Source organism: Oncorhynchus keta, chromosome 8, assembly GCF_023373465.1.
Source record: "Oncorhynchus keta strain PuntledgeMale-10-30-2019 chromosome 8, Oket_V2, whole genome shotgun sequence".
Classification (NCBI taxonomy): Eukaryota; Metazoa; Chordata; class Actinopteri; order Salmoniformes; family Salmonidae; genus Oncorhynchus; species Oncorhynchus keta.
This window is the reverse complement of record NC_068428.1, coordinates 50,639,212-50,659,250: the sequence shown is the minus strand read 5'-3', so window position 1 is coordinate 50,659,250 and position 20,039 is coordinate 50,639,212. Positions and strand designations below refer to the sequence as shown.

The window sequence follows — 20,039 nt, the reverse complement described above, 5'->3', positions numbered from 1 at the left end:
GATTGACCACAAGTTCTCAATGGGATTAAGGTCTCTGGAGTTTCCTGGCCATGGACCCAAAATATTGATGTTTTTGTTCCCTGAGCCACTTAGTTATCACTTTGCCTTATGGCAAGGTGCTCCAACATGCTGGGAAAGGCATTATTCGTCACAAGACTGTTCCTGGATGGTTGGGAGAAGTTGCTCTCGGTGTAACGTCTCTCTTCTATCTCCTCCTCTGACGAAGAGGTGGAACAAGGATCGGACCAAAATGCAGCGTGATGATGATTCATGATATATTTTAATGAAGAAAAAAACTATACATGCAGAAACTACAAAAATAAAGAAAATGTGAAAAACCGAAACAGCCCTGGTGCAAACACAAAGACAGGAACAATCACCCACAAAACACTCACAGAATATGGCTGCCTGAATATGGTTCCCAATCAGAGACAACGAAAATCACCTGCCTATGATTAAGAACCGCCTCAAGGCAACCATAGACTTTCCTAGACAACCCTACTCAGCCACAATCCCAATACCTACTAAAACCCCAATACAAAAACACACCACAAAATAAACCCATGTCACACCCTGGCCTGACCAAATAAATGAAGACAAGCATACATACTTCGACCAGGGCGTGACACTCGGAGGATGTGTTGGTACCATTCTTTATTCATGACTGTGTTCTTAGGCAAAATTGTGAGTGAGCCCACTCCCTTGGCTGAGAAACAACCCCACACATGAATGGTTTCAGGATGTTTTACTGTTGGCATGGCACAGGTCTGATGATAGCGCTCACCTTGTCTTCTCCGGACAAGCTTTTTTCCGGATGCCCCAAACAATCGGAAAGGGGATTCATCAGAGAAAATTACTTTACCCCAGTCCTCAGCAGTCCAATCCCTGTACCTTTTGCAGAATATCAGTCTGTCCCTGATGTTTTTCCTGGAGAGAAGAGGCATCTTTGTTGCCCTTCTTGACACCAGGTCATCCTCCTGCCATTCCTGAGCAAGCTCTGTACTGGTGGTGCCCCGATCCCGCAGCTGAATCAACTTTAGGAGACGGTCCTGGCGCTTGCTAGACTTTCTTGGGTGCCCTGAAGCCTTCTTCACAAGAATTGAACTGCTCTCCTTGAAGTTCTTGATGATCTGATAAATGGTTGATTTCGTTGCAATCTTATTGGCAGCAATATCCTTGCCTCCGAAGCCCTTTTTGTGCTGTGCAATGATGACGGAACGTGTTCCCTTGCAGGTAACCATGGTTGACAGAGGAAGAACAATGATTCCAAGCACCACCCTCCTTTTGAAGCTTCCAGTCTGTTATTCAAACTCAATCAGCATGACAGAGTGATCTCCAGCCTTGTCCTCGTCAACACTCACACCTGTGTTAACGAGAGAATCACTGACATGATGTCAGCTGGTCCTTTTGTGGCAGGGCTGAAATGCAATGGAAATGTTTTTTGGGGGATTCAGACCATTTGCATGGCAAAGAGGGACTTTGCAATTAATTGCAATTCATCTGATCACTCTTCATAACATTCTGGAGTATATGCAAATTACCATCATACAAACTGAGGCAGCAGACTTTGTGAAAATTAATATTTGTATAATTCTCAACTTTTTGACTAGATATGGTTGTCCTTGTTCGATAGAGTCATTGGACGTCTTTCAGTGATTCAAATTCATTGCTAAATATACAAGTCGACACGTTTTCTCCAATCTCTGAAAGTCTACAATTTGTGTGGGGCGATGCTTCATCCTTCCATCCCTCCCCCAAGGCATTTTTGAATAGGAAGCTGACGCTAACAACATAATCCTTTGGACCGTAAGAACTGACTAGACTACAATGGCTTCATGTGATTCCTTTCATCAACACAAATTTGCCGATGGAGCATCTATTAGCTACATGCTGACGTTCAACCATGCAAGTTTTTCAATTGAGTTAGTCTTATTTGCTAGCATTAGTTAGCGTGAATCCAAGATAGAACGAACAAACGTTTACTCTGCTGAAGGTTGCTACCACCTCTTCGATGTCAAAGGTTAAATTGATTGACGGCTATATCATTTAGCTGATGGCTTTCAGAGTTCAATACAGGACAGTAACGTCCAGATAGACTTGCAAGCTAGCTAATGTTTTTATTTTTATTTTATTTATTTCACCTTTATTTAACCAGGTAGGCTAGTTGAGAACAAGTTCTCATTTGCAACTGCGATCTGGCCAAGATAAAGCAAAGCAGTGTGAACAGACAACACAGTGGATGGAGTAAACAATTAACAAGGCGGTAGCGTAGTGGTTAGAGCGTTGGACTAGTAACCGGAAGGTTGCGAGTTCAAACCCCCGAGCTGACAAGGTACAAATCTGTCGTTCTGCCCCTGAACAGGCAGTTGACCCACTGTTCCCAGGCCGTCATTGAAAATAAGAATGTGTTCTTAACTGACTTGCCTGGTTAAATAAAGGTAAAAAAAATAACAGAGTAGAAAAAGCTAGCTAATGTTAAGTTACCTCTAATCGAGAATCATCTGTTTTGTTGTGAAGGGGGGAAAATGATGGGATCGCCTCACCTCTCAGCTTTTGTCGAAATGGATTCCCCATCCACTCAGCCTGAAAACCCCATCCACTCAGCCTGAAAACCCCATCCACTCAGCCTGAAAACCCCATCCACTCAGCCTGAAAACCCCATCCACTCAGCCTGAAAACCCCATCCACTCAGCCTGAAAACCCCATCCACTCAGCCTGAAAACCCCATCCATTCAGCCTGAAAACCCCATCCACTCAGCCTGAAAACCCCATCCACTCAGCCTGAAAACCCCATCCATTCAGCCTGAAAACCCCATCCACTCAGCCTGAAAACCCCATCCACTCAGCCTGAAAACCCCATCCATTCAGCCTGAAAACCCCATCCACTCAGCCTGAAAACCCCAGATCCTAACTCAGACTCAGAGCACAGCCCGACTCAGAGCACAGCCAGACTCAGAGCACAGCCCAACGCAGTGCACAGCCAGACTCAGAGCACAGCCAGACTCAGAGCACAGCCAGACGCAGAGCACAGCCAGACTTAGAGCACAGCCAGACTCAGAACACAGCCCGACTCAGAGCACAGCCAGACGTAGAGCACAGCCAGACGTAGAGCACAGCCAGACTCAGAGCACAGCCAGACGCAGAGCACAGCCAGACTCAGAGCACAGCCAGACGTAGAGCACAGCCCGACTCAGAGCACAGCCCGACTCAGAGCACAGCCAGACTCAGAGCACAGCCCAACGCAGTGCACAGCCAGACTCAGAGCACAGCCAGACTCAGAGCACAGCCAGACGCAGAGCACAGCCAGACTCAGAGCACAGCCCAACGCAGAGCACAGCCAGACTCAGAGCACAGCCCGACTCAGAGCACAGCCAGACGTAGAGCACAGCCCGACTCAGAGCACAGCCAGACTCAGAGCACAGCCCATCCAGTCAGCCTGAAAGAGCCAGCCAGACTCAGAGCACAGCCTGAAAACCCCATCTAGTCACAGCCAGACTCCCAGCCATTCAGCCAGACTCAGAGCCCCAGACTCAGCACAGCCCAACCCCATCCATTCAGCCAGCCAGACTCAAGCACAGCCAGACTCAGGCACAGCCCAACGCAGTCATTCTTGACTCAGAGCACAGCCATACTACACAGAGCACAGCCAGACACAGAGCACAGCCCAACGCAGAGCACAGCCAGACACAGAGCACAGCCAGACGCAGAGCACAGCCAGACGCAGAGCACAGCCAGACTAGAGCACAGCCAGACTTAGAGCACAGCCAGACTCAGAACACAGCCCGACTCAGAGCACAGCCAGACGTAGAAAGCACAGCCAGACGGGCACAGCCAGACTCAGAGCACAGCCAGACGCAGAGCACAGCCAGACAGAGCACAGCCAGACACAGCCCGACTCAGGGCACAGCCCGACTCAGAGCACAGCCAGACGTAGAGCACAGCCCGACTCAGAGCAGCCAGACTAGAGCACAGCCCGACTCAGAGCACAGACTAGCACAGCCCGACTCAGAGCACAGCCCGATGGTACTCAGACACAGAGCACAGCCCGACTCAGATCACAGCAGACGCACAGCCAGACTCAGAGCACAGCCAGACTCCGAGCACAGCCCAACGCAGAGCACAGCCAGACTCAGAGCACAGCCAGACGTAAAACAGCCAGACGTAGAGCACAGCAGCCAGACGCTAGAGCTGCCAGACTGAGAGCAGAGACAGGGATGTGCCAGACTCAGAGAACCTTTAGACAGCCAGACTGTGAGCTGCCAGACAGAGCACAGCCAGAGGATCAGAGCACAGCCAGACGTAGAGCACAGCCAGACTCAGAGCACAGCCAGACTCAGAGACACAGAGCACAGCCAGACTCAGAGCACAGCCAGACGTAGAGCACAGCCAGACGCAGAGCACAGCCAGACTCAGAGCACAGCCAGACGTAGAGCACAGCCAGACTCAGAGCACAGCCAGACTCAGAGCACAGCCAGACTCAGAGCACAGCCAGACGTAGAGCACAGCCAGACTCAGAGCACAGCCCGACTCAGAGCACAGCCCGACTCAGAGCACAGCCAGACTCAGAGCACAGCCCGACTCAGAGCACAGCCAGACTCAGAGCACAGCCAGACTCAGAGCACAGCCAGACTCAGAGCACAGCCAGACTCAGAGCACAGCCAGACTCAGAGCACAGCCAGACTCAGAGCACAGCCAGACTCAGAGCACAGCCAGACACAGAGCACAGCCAGACTCAGAGCACAGCCAGACTCAGAGCACAGCCAGACACAGAGCACAGCCAGACTCAGAGCACAGCCAGACGTAGAGCACAGCCAGACACAGAGCACAGCAAGACTCAGAGCACAGCAAGACTCAGAGCACAGCCAGACTCAGAGCACAGCCAGACGTAGAGCACAGCCAGACTCAGAGCACAGCCAGACTCAGAGCACAGCCAGACTCAGAGCACAGCCAGACACAGAGCACAGCCAGACTCAGAGCACAGCCAGACTCAGAGCACAGCCAGACACAGAGCACAGCCAGACTCAGAGCACAGCCAGACTCAGAGCACAGCCAGACACAGAGCACAGCCAGACTCAGAGCACAGCCAGACGTAGAGCACAGCCAGACACAGAGCACAGCCAGACTCAGAGCACAGCCAGACTCAGAGCACAGCCAGACACAGAGCACAGCCAGACACAGAGCACAGCCAGACTCAGAGCACAGCCAGACGTAGAGCACAGCCAGACACAGAGCACAGCCAGACTCAGAGCACAGCCAGACGTAGAGCACAGCCAGACACAGAGCACAGCCAGACTCAGAGCACAGCCAGACTCAGAGCGCAGCCAGACTCACAGCCAGCACAGAGCCAGAGACTCAGAGCGCAGCAAGACTCAGAGCACAGCCAGACTCAGAGCACAGCCAGACTCTGAGTCGTGGAGGTATTTGACAGCCTTGAGGTTAGCCTAGCATCGTGTAACACCGAGAGATAATTGCTTGGGAAGGTTTAACGAGTTCATGTTCCCATGGGATATCGGTTACGGCTAAGGAGTACTGTCTGCATTGATAGGTGTGCTTGCTGTGGATGTTGTGAGAAAACCTCAAGGAACTGCCATACTTCGCTGAAGGAATAGTAGTGAGTAGTCACAACGTGAGGTGCTTCTGGACTTTGTGTGTCGTCATTTTTTTTAAACTCCAACGCGTGCCAACGGGTTATTAAGCTTGGACTTGGGTTGTGCACGACTCATTGGGGTTTATTTTTTATATGTTTTGAAAATGTAATCATACACATATTGAACCTTATGTATGTTGCCTTGGTGGAGTCATTTAATGTTTCAATTTAATTTAATTAATTTAATTGAATGCATGGAATAACCTATCCTGACACAATAACATAAACCTATAATCACTTCATCTTTAGTTAATACCCTATTGTCATCACCCTAGACAGTTTACAATAGGAATCCTTATTGGTGATGTTGGTAATGTCCTTCCCACCTAACATCACATGCTGTTGAGATATTCTACGTAAGGTAATATCATGAGAGTCAAATTCGAGCCTGGTGAGAGGGTTACCTGTCTTAACAGAACACAGAAGGTGTTCTTTAATGGAAGCCTCTAAAACATAATCCAGATTGAATCAGGAATTCCCCAGGGCAGCTGTCTAGGCCCCTTACTTTTTTCGATATTTACTAACGACATGCCACTGGCGTTGAATAAGGCCAGTGTGTCTATGTATGCAGATGACTCAACACTATACACGTCAGTGTCATGTGTCAATGTGCAGCGGTTAGGAGGGAGTCAGGCACAGGACTGAGTAAAAGACATACTTTACTCGAAAATAAATAACATTTCCACGCAGGGAAAACACACCAGCTCACAGAAGTCTTGAACACTAAACAAAGAACAAGCACGCACAAAACCATGTGGGAACTAGAGGGTTAAATAGGGAATACATTATAACGTAATGGGAACCAGGTGTGTACAATCAAGACAAAACAAATGGAAAAAAGAAACGTAGATCGGTGGCAGCTAGAAAGTAGGTGACGCCGACCGCCAAACGCCGCCCGAACAAGAAGAGGCAGTCAGCTACTACAGCTAATGAAATGACTGCAACCCTTAACAAAGATCTGCAGTCAGTTTCAGAATGGGTAGCAATAAATAAGTTGGTCCTAAATATTTCCAAAACTAAAAGCATTGTATTTGGGACAAATCATTAACTAAACCCTAAACCTCAACTAAATATTGTATTATTATTAGTAGTAGTATAGTATTATTATTATTATTATTAGTAGTATGGTATTATTATTAGTATAGTATTATTATTAGTAGTAGTATAGTATACTTAGTAGTAGTAGTATAGTATTATTAGTAGTAGTAGTATAGTATTATTAGTAGTATAGTATTATTATTAGTAGTAGTAGTAGTATAGTATTATTATTAGTAGTATAGTATTATTATTATTAGTAGTATAGTATTAGTAGTAGTAGTAGTATTAATAGTGTGTAAATATTGTAATATTGTAATAAAGAATGTGTATTATTAGTAGTAGTGGTATAGTATTATTATTAGTAGTAGTATAGTATTAGTAGTAGTAGTAGTATTAATAGTGTGTAAATATTGTAATGTTGTAATAAAGAATGTGTATTATTAGTAGTAGTAGTATTAATAGTGTGTAAATATTGTAATATTGTAATAAAGAATGTGTATTATTATTAGTAGTATAGTATTAGTAGTAGTAGTAATAGTATTAATAGTGTGTAAATATTGTAATATTGTAATAAAGAATGTGGAAATTGAGCAAGTTGAGGTACAGTGGGGCAAAACAGTATTTAGTCAGCCACCAATTGTGTAAGTTCTCCCACTTAAAAAGATGAGAGAGGCCTGTAATTTTCATCATAGGTACACTACAACTATGACAGTGAGAAAAGAACTTCCAGAAAATCACATTGTAGGATTTTTTTAATGAATTTATTTGCAAATTATGGTGGAAAATAAGTATTACTAGTATTATTAGTATTAGTAGTATTAATAGTATTATTCGTATTAGTAGTATTAATAGTATTATTAGTATTAGTAGTATTATTAGTATTATTAGGATTAGTAGTATTAATAGTATTAATAGTATTAGTAGTATTAGTAGTATTATTAGTATTAGTAGTATTAATATTATTATTAGTATTATTAGTATTAATAGTATTATTAGTATTAATAGTATTATTAGTATTAGTAGTATTAATAGTATCATTAGTATTAGTAGTATTAATAGTATTAGTAGTATTAGTAGTATTAATAGTATTAGTAGTATTATTAGTATTAGTAGTATTAGTAGTATTATTAGTATTAGTAGTACTAATAGTATTATTAGTATTAGTAGTATTAATAGTAATATTAGTATTATTAGTATTAATAGCATTAATAGTATTATTAGTATTAGTTGTATTAATAGTATTATTAGTAATAGTATTATTAGTATTAATAGTATTAGTAGTATTAGTAGTATTAGTAGTATTATTAGTATTAGTAGTATTAATAGTATTATGAGTATTAGTAGTATTAGTAGTGTTAATAGTATTAGTAGTATTAGTAGTATTAATAGTACATTTACATTTACATTTAAGTCATTTAGCAGACGCTCTTATCCAGAGCGACTTACAAATTAGTGCATACACCTTATGACAACCAGTGGAACAGCCACTTGCATCTAAATCTTGTTGGGGGGGGAGAAGGGGGGTAGAAGGATTACTTACCCTTACTTACCCTATCCTAGGTATTCCTTGAAGAGGTGGGGTTTCAGGTGTCTCCGGAAGGTGGTGATTGACTCCGCTGTCCTGGCGTCGTGAGGGAGTTTGTTCCACCATTGGGGGCCAGAGCAGCGAACAGTTTTGACTGGGCTGAGCGGGAACTGTACTTCCTCAGTGGTAGGGAGTATTAGGCCAGAGGTGGATGAACGCAGTGCCCTTGTTTGGGTGTAGGGCCTGATCAGAGCCTGGAGGTACTGAGGTGCCGTTCCCCTCAGCTCCCAGCTGTAGGCGAGCACCATGGTCTTGTAGCGGATGCGAGCTTCAACTGGAAGCCAGTGGAGAGAGCGGAGGAGCGGGGTGACGTGAGAGAACTTGGGAAGGTTGAACACCAGACGGGCTGCGGCGTTCTGGATGAGTTGTAGGGGTTTAATGGCACAGGCAGGGAGCCCAGCCAACAGCGATGCAGTAATCAAGACGGGAGATGACAAGTGCCTGGATTAGGACCTGCGCAGCTTCCTGTGTGAGGCAGGGTTTTGCGGATGTTGTAGAGCATGAACCTACAGGAACGGGACACCGCCTTGATGTTAGTTGAGAACGTCAGGGTGTTGTCCAGGATCAAATGTTCTTGCGCTCTGGGAGGAGGACACAATGGAGTTGTCAACCGTGATGGCGAGATCATGGAACGGGCAGTCCTTCCCCGGGAGGAAGAGGAGCTCCGTCTTGCTGAGGTTCAGCTTGAGGTGGTGATCCGTCATCCACACTGATATGTCTGCCAGACATGCAGAGATGCGATTCGCCACCTGGTCATCAGAAGTAGTATTAGTAGTATTAGTAGTATTAGTAGTATTAATAGTGTGTAGCCCAAACTGTTTCGGACGCTACAGACGATTTTCAGGATGTCTCATGATCTGACACACCCCCCGCTCTAGCTCTGACACCTCTCACCGCAGATACGGAAATGTGACATCGAGGGCTGAAGGAGACACACCCAACAATGCAGATATCTCTAGCTTAAACTGACAGCTTTATTTTAGTTTTTAATATTCTAATTATGTTTCAGAGTCTAACGACTCTAACGGGTGAAATGGTTTGATTATAAAGATCTGTTTACACTTGACTAAAATATCCAGATACAAATGTTCCCTGTCTACCTCCGGAGGTCTGATCACAATGCAGCTTTTAATCGTCTACACCAGTCTCAAAATGTGGGCGCAATCAGAAATGTGGACAAAATCAGGACAAAGGATGCATGTTAGCAGCAGGTATAAATGGACCTCTTGAGGAAGGAGTTTCTCTGTAGTGATTTCAGACTATATGCTATGTGGTGATTATTGTGAAGGGTTTGCCCACCTGCACCCACCCTGCAGGGTGTTATGTCACATTCCAAATAGCACCCTATTCCCTATGTAGTGCACTACTTTAGACCAGAGCCCTATGGGGGTAGTGCACTACTTTAGACCAGAGCCCTATGGGGGTAGTGCACTACTCTAGACCAGAGCCCTATTCCCTACATAGTGCACTACTCTAGACCAGAGCCCTATGGCACCCTATTCCCTATATAGTGCACTACTTTAGACCAGAGCCCTATGGGGGTAGTGCACTACTCTAGACCAGAGCCCTATTCCCTACATAGTGCACTACTCTAGACCAGAGCCCTATGGCACCCTATTCCCTATATAGTGCACTACTTTAGACCAGAGCCCTATTCCCTATATAGTGCACTACTTTAGACCAGAGCCCTATGGGGGTAGTGCACTACTCTAGACCAGAGCCCTATTCCCTACATAGTGCACTACTCTAGACCAGAGCCCTATGGAACCCTATTCCCTACATAGTGCACTACTCTAGACCAGAGCCCTATGGCACCCTATTCCCTATATAGTGCACTACTTTAGACCAGAGCCCTATGGGGGTAGTGCACTATATAAGGCATTGGGGAGCCTATATGTTCCCGTCTGTACCAATGTTTTCACTTGTTCATAGACAGGATGTCACAATGATGTCATACCTTCCTTCCTTTAGAAGTATAGACATGTGACATCTCCAATGTTATTATTATTATTATCGGCTAATGGGGATCCTAATGGATCCAATCAAATAGTGTGAAATACCAGCCATCGTTAAAGGCTAGTCTTTCTAACCAGGTCTCCTTACAAGCAGCCAGCTAGGGCTTGAATCACCTGAGACCGGGCTGCTACTGTAGGATCAAAGTTCTGTCTGAGTTATCATTGCTAGAGCTCACTCATGCGAGTAATCAGGGGGAGGGGGAAGAGAGAGAGGGCAAGCCCATTGCACCGAGAGTGAGAGAGAGAGACCAGCGCGCCTACAGACTATCACCAGTCAGTTAGTTGCAGCAACCTTGTAACGGACAACTCTTCCCCCAGTCGGCCCTGAACATTTAGCCAGAGAAGCGGCCAGCATGGATAACTTGTACGAGACCGTAGCGGAGGGGAGCGTGTATGAGCGGCCCGACAGTCCTGCCAAGGCCACGTATGAGAACCAAGGAGCTATCTATGAAACTCCCAGTGAGGTGGAAGAGGCGTTGCACAGAGAGGAGCAGGTGTACTCATCCCTGAGAGGGAAGCAATCTTCACCGGACTACATGGACACCAGAGACGCGCCGGAACGGGCAGCAGATAAAGATTGTTCTTCTTCAGCCTCCTCGTACGGCAACAACGAGGACGATAAGTGCATGGTGGAGGAGATTAAATTAGCAGCAGAGGTTGAGGCTGTCCTCGAGGTTAACGGTGATGGAGCTGGCTCGAGACGGTCATCGTCATCATCATCCTCCTCTTCCTCCTCCAAGCACGAGGGCAACCTGCAGGACAGGCTGGCGGATGCCTATAGCCACAGTGAGAAGAGTCTGAGCGACAAGGAGGAGGAAGAACCGGTGGACTACAGTCTGAAGACCATCGAGACTCTAGAAGCCATTACTCTGAACGAGGACAGTGCCACTCCTGATGACCCCAATGCACCCGAAATCTCCCTGTTTGTCAAGGTAAGGAAGAGGAATTGTCAACTTTCTCAAACTGTCTCCAACTGTCTCAGAAGGGAACCGTGGAATAGGTATATACAGGCTCCGAGATAAACAGGAATGGGATTAAACAGCTGTTTCTCCAACTGTCTCAGAAGGTAGGCCTAAAGAATGGGATTAAACAGCTGTTTCTCCAACTGTCTCAGAAGGTAGGCCTAAAGAATGGGATTAAACAGCTGTTTCTCCAACTGTCTCAGAAGGTAGGCCTAAAGAATGGGATTAAACAGCTGTTTCTCCAACTGTCTCAGAAGGTAGGCCTAAAGAATGGGATTAAACAGCTGTTTCTCCAACTGTCTCAGAAGGTAGGCCTAAAGATTAGGATTAAACAGAACTCCCGTTGTGTTACAGTTGGAGAAACACAGATTATGTTGGCCTATATATATATATATATATATATGTGTTTATAACTGAGGAAGAGGAATATATATATAGGCCGACATAATCTGTATTTCTCCAACTGTCACAAATGGTTTCAAATGTTTTCAAATGTCATTAGTCTTCTGAGGGATAAAGGTGATGTTTAAAACAGCCATAAGAAAGCAAGCATTGACTAGCACGTGTGTTAACGGTTGTATATGGTCTGTATACGATCTATCTTCATCAGATAGTGTTTTTCAGGGAAAGACAGGGTCATTGAGTTACCGTCTAAGATTGGCCCGTACCCTCCTCACCACTCTGCAGTAGTCTGAAGGTCGTTATAAGGTGTGGCTGTGTGAGTGGTCATCCCCCTCCACATGGACTTTGCTATAGTAGGCCTCACAGCAGGATAGACCTCGTCCAGGGCTATTCACATCCGAGCCTGGAAGTCCAGACAACAGCAGGTTTCCTGTTCTACCTGATAATAAACCCACCTGGTGTCCCAGGTTTAAATCAGTTCTTGAAATAGAGGGTAAGAATGAAAATGGTGAAACTGTCTTCGACCCTCAGGTTTGAAAACACAAGAGTCCGACAGAACACAGTGGTCATAGAGAGTTCAGAGAGGCACTTGGCCTCCTATTAATGTTTTCTTTATCAACAAGCTCAGTTCTGTGTGTAGAGCAGTTACTGCTGTTTTATTCCACTGTGTCTATATCCTCTGTACACCGTCTTTGACTTTGACAAGCCCCGGAGACAGCCTTGTAATCATTAACTATAGTTCACTGTACCACCATAGAAACAAGAGGTGAGCTCTATGGCTCACACACACACACACACACACACACACACACACACACACACACACACACACACACACACACACACACACACACACACACACACACACACACACACACACACACACACACACACACACGCGCTGTAATCAGTGTTTTCTGTTCTAACACGGACACCCTGATAATTGAGCAACACAGATGAACAGAGAGAGAGAGAGAGCGGTTTGAACAAGAGAGTGGTTGGACAAGTTTGAGTCTGAGAAGGTCCAGATATTTTTTTGTATTTTTTTTTTTACCTTTATTTAACCAGGCAAGTCAGTTAAGAACATATTCTTATTTTCAATGACGGCCTGGGAACAGTGGGTTAACTGCCTGTTCAGGGGCAGAACGACAGATTTGTACCTTGTCAGCTCGGGGGTTTGAACTCGCAAGCTTCCGGTTACTAGTCCAACGCTCTAACGATGATGTCACCACACCTCTACTCCTCTATTGTCACCACTCTAGTGTCACCACTCCTCTAGTGTCACCACACCTCTATTGTCACCACTCCTCTAGTGTCACCACACCTCTATTGTCTCTACACCTCTAGTGTCACCACTCCTCTAGTGTCACCACTCCTCTAGTGTCACCACTCCTCTAGTGTCACCACTCCTCTAGTGTCACCACACGTCTATTGTCACCACTCCTCTACACCTCTAGTGTCACCACTCTAGTGTCACCACTCCTCTAGTGTCACCACACCTCTATTGTCACCACTCCTCTAGTGTCACCACATCTCTAGTGTCACCACTCCTCTATTGTCACCACTCCTCTATTGTCTCTACTCCTCTAGTGTCACCACTCCTCTAGTGTCACCACTCCTCTAGTGTCACCACTCCTCTAGTGTCACCACTCCTCTAGTGTCACCACTCCTCTAGTGTCACCACATCTCTAGTGTCACCACTCCTCTATTGTCACCACTCCTCTATTGTCTCTACTCCTCTAGTGTCACCACTCCTCTAGTGTCACCACTCCTCTAGTGTCACCACACCTCTATTGTCACCACACCTCTAGTGTCACCACTCCTCTAGTGTCACCACTCCTCTAGTGTCACCACTCCTCTAGTGTCACCACTCCTCTAGTGTCACCACACGTCTATTGTCACCACTCCTCTACACCTCTAGTGTCACCACTCCTCTAGTGTCACCACATCTCTAGTGTCACCACTCCTCTATTGTCACCACTCCTCTATTGTCTCTACTCCTCTAGTGTCACCACTCCTCTAGTGTCACCACTCTTCTAGTGTCACCACACCTCTATTGTCTCTACACCTCTAGTGTCACCACTCCTCTAGTGTCACCACTCCTCTAGTGTCACCACTCCTCTATTGTCACCACTCCTCTAGTGTCACCACTCCTAGTGTCACCACTCCTAGTGTCACCACTCCTCTAGTGTCACCACTCCTCTAGTGTCACCACACCTCTAGTGTCACCACACCTCTAGTGTCACCACTCCTCTAGTGTCACCACTCCTCTATTGTCACCACTCCTCTAGTGTCACCACTCCTCTAGTGTCACCACTCCTCTAGTGTCACCACTCCTCTAGTGTCACCACTCCTCTATTGTCTCTACACCTCTAGTGTCACCACTCCTCTAGTGTCACCACTCCTCTAGTGTCACCACTCCTCTAGTGTCACCACTCCTCTAGTGTCACCACTCCTCTAGTGTCACCACTCCTCTAGTGTCACCACTCCTCTATTGTCTCTACACCTCTAGTGTCACCACTCCTCTAGTGTCTCTACACCTCCACTCCTCTAGTGTCACCACTCCTCTAGTGTCACCACTCCTCTAGTGTCTCTACACCTCCACTCCTCTAGTGTCACCACTCCTCTAGTGTCACCACTCCTCTAGTGTCACCACTCCTCTAGTGTCTCTACACCTCTAGTGTCTCTACACCTCTATTGTCTCTACACCTCTAGTGTCTCTACACCTCTATTGTCTCTACACCTCTAGTGTCACCACACCTCTATTGTCTCTACACCTCTAGTGTCACCACACCTCTATTGTCTCTACACCTCTAGTGTCACCACACCTCTATTGTCTCTACACCTCTAGTGTCACCACACCTCTATTGTCTCTACACCTCTAGTGTCACCACACCTCTATTGTCTCTACACCTCTAGTGTCACCACTCCTCTAGTGTCACCACTCCTCTAGTGTCTCTACACCTCCACTCCTCTAGTGTCACCACTCCTCTAGTGTCACCACTCCTCTAGTGTCACCACTCCTCTAGTGTCACCACTCCTCTAGTGTCTCTACACCTCCACTCCTCTAGTGTCACCACTCCTCTAGTGTCACCACTCCTCTAGTGTCTCTACACCTCCACTCCTCTAGTGTCACCACTCCTCTAGTGTCACCACTCCTCTAGTGTCACCACTCCTCTAGTGTCACCACTCCTCTAGTGTCACCACTCCTCCACTCCTCTAGTGTCTCTACACCTCTAGTGTGATGGGTGATTGTTGTATGTTTTATTCCATGTTGAATTCAGGCTGTAACAACAACATGTGTAATAAGCCAGGGGGTCTGAATACTATCTGAAGGCACTGTATATATGTTTGTATAATAATATTATGAATCTAAATCAAATAATATTGTCATACTTAGTGTTATTTTGTTCCCAGTTACCGCAGTGTTCTACAACTAGAAGTGGGTAGAACACCTGTCACACCCTACCTTGATGTTTCAATGTCCATCCGGAAAGTATTTAGACCCAATTGTGATGTTTTTCGTCATCAATCTACACACAATACCCCATAATGACATCACAATACCCCATAATGACATCACAATACCCCATAATGACATCACAATACCCCATAATGACATCACAATACCCCATAATGATATCACAATACCCCATAATGACAAACTAAAAACGTGTTTTTAGAAATGTTTGCAAATGTATATAAAAAAAATCCCAACTGAAATATCACATTTACATTATTCAGACCATTTACTCAGTATTTTGGCATCGATTACAGAATCGAGTCTTCTTGGGTATGACGCTGCAAGCTTAGCAAACCTTTATTTGGGGAGTTTCTCCCATTTTCCTCTGCAGATCCTCTCAAGCTCTGTCATGTTTGTTGGGGAGTGTTGCTGTACAGCTATTTTCAGGTCCCTCCAGAGAAGTTCGATCGGGTTTAAGTCCGGGCTCTAGCTGGGCCACTCAAGGACATTCAGAGACTCGTCCCGAAGCAACTCCTGCTTTGTCTTGGCTGTGTGCTTATGGTTGTTGTCCTGATGGAAGGTTTAACCTTTCCCCAGTCTGAGGTCCTGAGCGCTCTGGAGCAGGTTTTCATCAAGGATCTCTCTGTACTTTGCGCCGTTCATTTTCCTCAATCCTGACTAGTCTCCCAGTCCCTGCCGCTGAAAAACATCCCCACAGCATGATGCTGCCACCACCATGCTTCACCGTAGGGATGGTGCCAGGTTTCCTCCAGACGTGACACTTGGCATTCAGGCCAAAGAGTTCAATCTTGCTTTCATCAGATCAGAGCATCTTGTTTCTCATGGTCTGAGTCCTTTAGGTGCCGTTTGGCAAACTCCAAGAGGGATGTCATGTGCCTTTTACTGAGGAGTGGCTTCCGTCTGGCCACTCTACCATACAGGCCTGATCGGTGGAGTGCTGCAGAGATGGTTGTCCTTCTGGAAGGTTCTCCCATCTCCACAGAGGAACTCTAGAGCTCTGTCTTTGTGACCATCTGGTTATTTTGACACCTCCCTGACCAAGGCCCTTGTCCCGATTGCTCAGTTTGGCCGGGCGGCCAGCTCTAGGAAGAGTCCTGGTGGTTCTAAACTTCTTTCATTTCAGAATGATGGAGGCTGCTGTGTTCTTGGGGACCTTCAATGCTGCAGACATTTTTTGGTACCCTTCCCCAGATCTGTGCCTCTCGGAGCTCTACAGACAATTTTTTCAACCTCTTTGGTGGAAATTTAGTTCTGAGAGACTTCTTTTATTTCTTCAAACAATCATCTTTATTTAATATCGATTAATTATTGCAATAATGAAACCGTCACCCCAACAGTCTTGACTGTTGGACTGAGAGCCTTCCCTTTACAGACAATGCACAGTTTATATGGCTAATACCCAGAATCCTTGGTTCCACCCCTCCCATATAGATTGGGGGGCACCATAAGCCACTTTGGCTTCATCCTCTGATGTGGTCTCCCAGATGCCAGGATAATTAGGAATATTGAGGCCTTTGTTCTGTTCCTCCAGACTCTATCGGTTACAATCACCCCACAACCTGTCCATGGAATACATCTCCCTAAGTTCACCACTGATCATAGAATGGAATGTGGCTGTAAAGTTTTATCGCCCTCTAGTAAAACCCATTTCCTCAGTTCACCACTGATCATAGAATGGAATGTGGCTGTAAAGTTTTATCGCCCTCTAGTAAAGCCCATTTCCTCAGTTCACCACTGATCATAGAATGGAATGTGGCTGTAAAGTTTTATCGCCCTCTAGTAAAACCCCTTTCCTCAGTTCACCACTGATCATAGAATGGAATGTGGCTGTAAAGTTTTATCGCCCTCTAGTAAAACCCATTTCCTCAGTTCACCACTGATCATAGAATGGAATGTGGCTGTAAAGTTTTATCGCCCTCTAGTAAAACCCATTTCCTCAGTTCACCACTGATCATAGAATGGAATGTGGCTGTAAAGTTTTATCGCCCTCTAGTAAAACCCTAAGTGCCCAGGCAAGCTGCAGGAAGCCAGAGTGGACACCATAAAACTCAGCCTTAGCAGGCCAGTCTTACTCTTAGTTAAATATATAATCATTTACTTTTAATATAAAAAAAATCAGGTAATTATGTAATAGTTCTATCATACCTCATGGCTTGGTTCTTTGCTGTGACATGAACTGTCAACTGTGTGACCTGTATAGACAGGTGTGAGCCTTTCCAAATAATGTCCAATCAATTGAATTTACCACAGGTGGACTCCAAAGTTGTAGAAACATCTCAAGGATGATCAATGGAAACAAGATGCAGCTGAGCTCAATTTCAAGTCTCATAGCAAAAGGTCTGAATACTTGTGCAATTAAGGTATTTCTGTTTTCAAATGTTTATACATTTGCAAAAATGTATATATTTAAAAATATATATATAAAAACCTGTTTTCGCTTTGCAATTATGGGGCATTTGTTAGGCCACAGAAGATGTTCTCATAATTCTATTAATTCCAAGTACGTTTTTGGAAATGTTTAGAATGTATAGAATAAATGTATAGAATATTTGTTTTAAGTTTAACACAATATTCAATTGATGTTCAAGCATTATACATTTTACCAAGTCTTATATTTAAGTTTGACCTAATATTACCACTAGACTCCCAGCATGCGCATTTCTATCTCATTAAAGGCATGATGAGATCAGACTGGAATGCATCCCCATTATGTTTCCCTCCAGATTAGAATTACATCCCCATTATGTTTCTATAGACTGGAATACATCCCCATTATGTTTATATAGACTGGAATACATCCCCATTATGTTTCTATAGACTGTAATACATCCCCATTATGTTTCTATAGACTGGAATACATCCCCATTATGTTTCTATAGACTGGAATACATCCCCATTATGTTTCTATAGACTGCTAGACTGGAATACATCCCCATTGTGTTTCTATAGACTGGAATACATCCCCATTATGTTTCTATAGACTAGAATACATCCCCATTATGTTTCTATAGACTGCTAGACTGGAATACATCCCCATTATGTTTCTATAGACTGCTAGACTGGAATACATCCCCATTATGTTTCTATAGACTGGAATACATCCCCATTATGTTTCTCTCCAGACTGGAATACATCCCCATTGTGTTTCTATAGACTGGAACACATCCCCATTATGTTTCTATAGACTGTAATACATCCCCATTATGTTTCCTTTCAGACTAGAATACATCCCCATTATGTTTCTATAGACTGTAATACATCCCCATTATGTTTCTATAGACTGTAATACATCCCCATTATGTTTCTATAGACTGTAATACATCCCCATTATGTTTCCCTCCAGACTGGAATACATCCCCATTATGTTTCTATAGACTAGAATACATCCCCATTATGTTTCTATAGACTGTAATACATCCCCATTATGTTTCTATAGACTGTAATACATCCCCATTATGTTTCCCTCCAGACTGGAATACATCCCCATTATGTTTCCCTCCAGATGGGAATACATCCCCATTATGTTTCTATAGACTGGAATACATCCCCATTATGTTTCTATAGACTGGAATACATCCCCATTATGTTTCTATAGACTGGAATACATCCCCATTATGTTTCCCTCCAGACTGGAATACATCCCCATTATGTTTCCCTCCAGATGGGAATACATCCCCATTATGTTTCTATAGACTGGAATACATCCCCATTATGTTTCTATAGACTGCTAGACTGGAATACATCCCCATTATGTTTCTATAGACTGGAATACATCCCCATTATGTTTCCCTCCAGATGGGAATACATCCCCATTATGTTTCTATAGACTGGAATACATCCCCATTATGTTTCTATAGACTGGAATACATCCACATTATGTTTCTATAGACTGTAATACATCCCCATTATGTTTCTATAGACTGTAATACATCCCCATTATGTTTCCCTCCAGACTGGAATACATCCCCATTATGTTTCTATAGACTGTAATAAATCCCCATTATGTTTCTATAGACTGGAATACATCCCCATTATGTTTCTATAGACTAGAATACATCCCCATTATGTTTCTATAGACTGTAATACATCCCCATTATGTTTCTATAGACTGTAATACATCCCCATTATGTTTCCCTCCAGACTGGAATACATCCCCATTATGTTTCCCTCCAGATGGGAATACATCCCCATTATGTTTCTATAGACTGGAATACATCCCCATTATGTTTCTATAGACTGGAATACATCCCCATTATGTTTCTATAGACTGGAATACATCCCCATTATGTTTCCCTCCAGACTGGAATACATCCCCATTATGTTTCCCTCCAGATGGGAATACATCCCCATTATGTTTCTATAGACTGGAATACATCCCCATTATGTTTCTATAGACTGCTAGACTGGAATACATCCCCATTATGTTTCTATAGACTGGAATACATCCCCATTATGTTTCCCTCCAGATGGGAATACATCCCCATTATGTTTCTATAGACTGGAATACATCCCCATTATGTTTCTATAGACTGGAATACATCCCCATTATGTTTCTATAGACTGTAATACATCCCCATTATGTTTCTATAGACTGTAATACATCCCCATTATGTTTCCCTCCAGACTGGAATACATCCCCATTATGTTTCTATAGACTGTAATACATCCCCATTATGTTTATATAGACTGGAATACATCCCCATTATGTTTCTATAGACTGTAATACATCCCCATTATGTTTCTATAGACTGTAATACATCCCCATTATGTTTCTATAGACTGGAATACATCCCCATTATGTTTCCCTCCAGACTGTAATACATCCCCATTATGTTTCCCTCCAGACTGTAATACATCCCCATTATGTTTCTATAGACTGGAATACATCCCCATTATGTTTCTATAG

At 44.4% G+C, this 20,039-nt stretch overlaps 1 protein-coding gene across 1 annotated transcript in view; it reads left to right on the top strand.

The window, feature by feature from the left end:
• The first annotated feature begins 10,517 nt into the window (after nt 1–10,517).
• Nucleotides 10,518–20,039, top strand: part of LOC118382193 (chloride intracellular channel protein 5-like) — an 86,341-nt gene continuing 76,819 nt past the window's right edge. Inside the window, exon 1 of the mRNA XM_052524716.1 lies at nt 10,518–11,217. Within this exon, the coding sequence (XP_052380676.1) occupies nt 10,639–11,217 (579 nt within the window). The 5' untranslated portion in view covers nt 10,518–10,638. The remainder of the gene's footprint in view (nt 11,218–20,039) is intronic.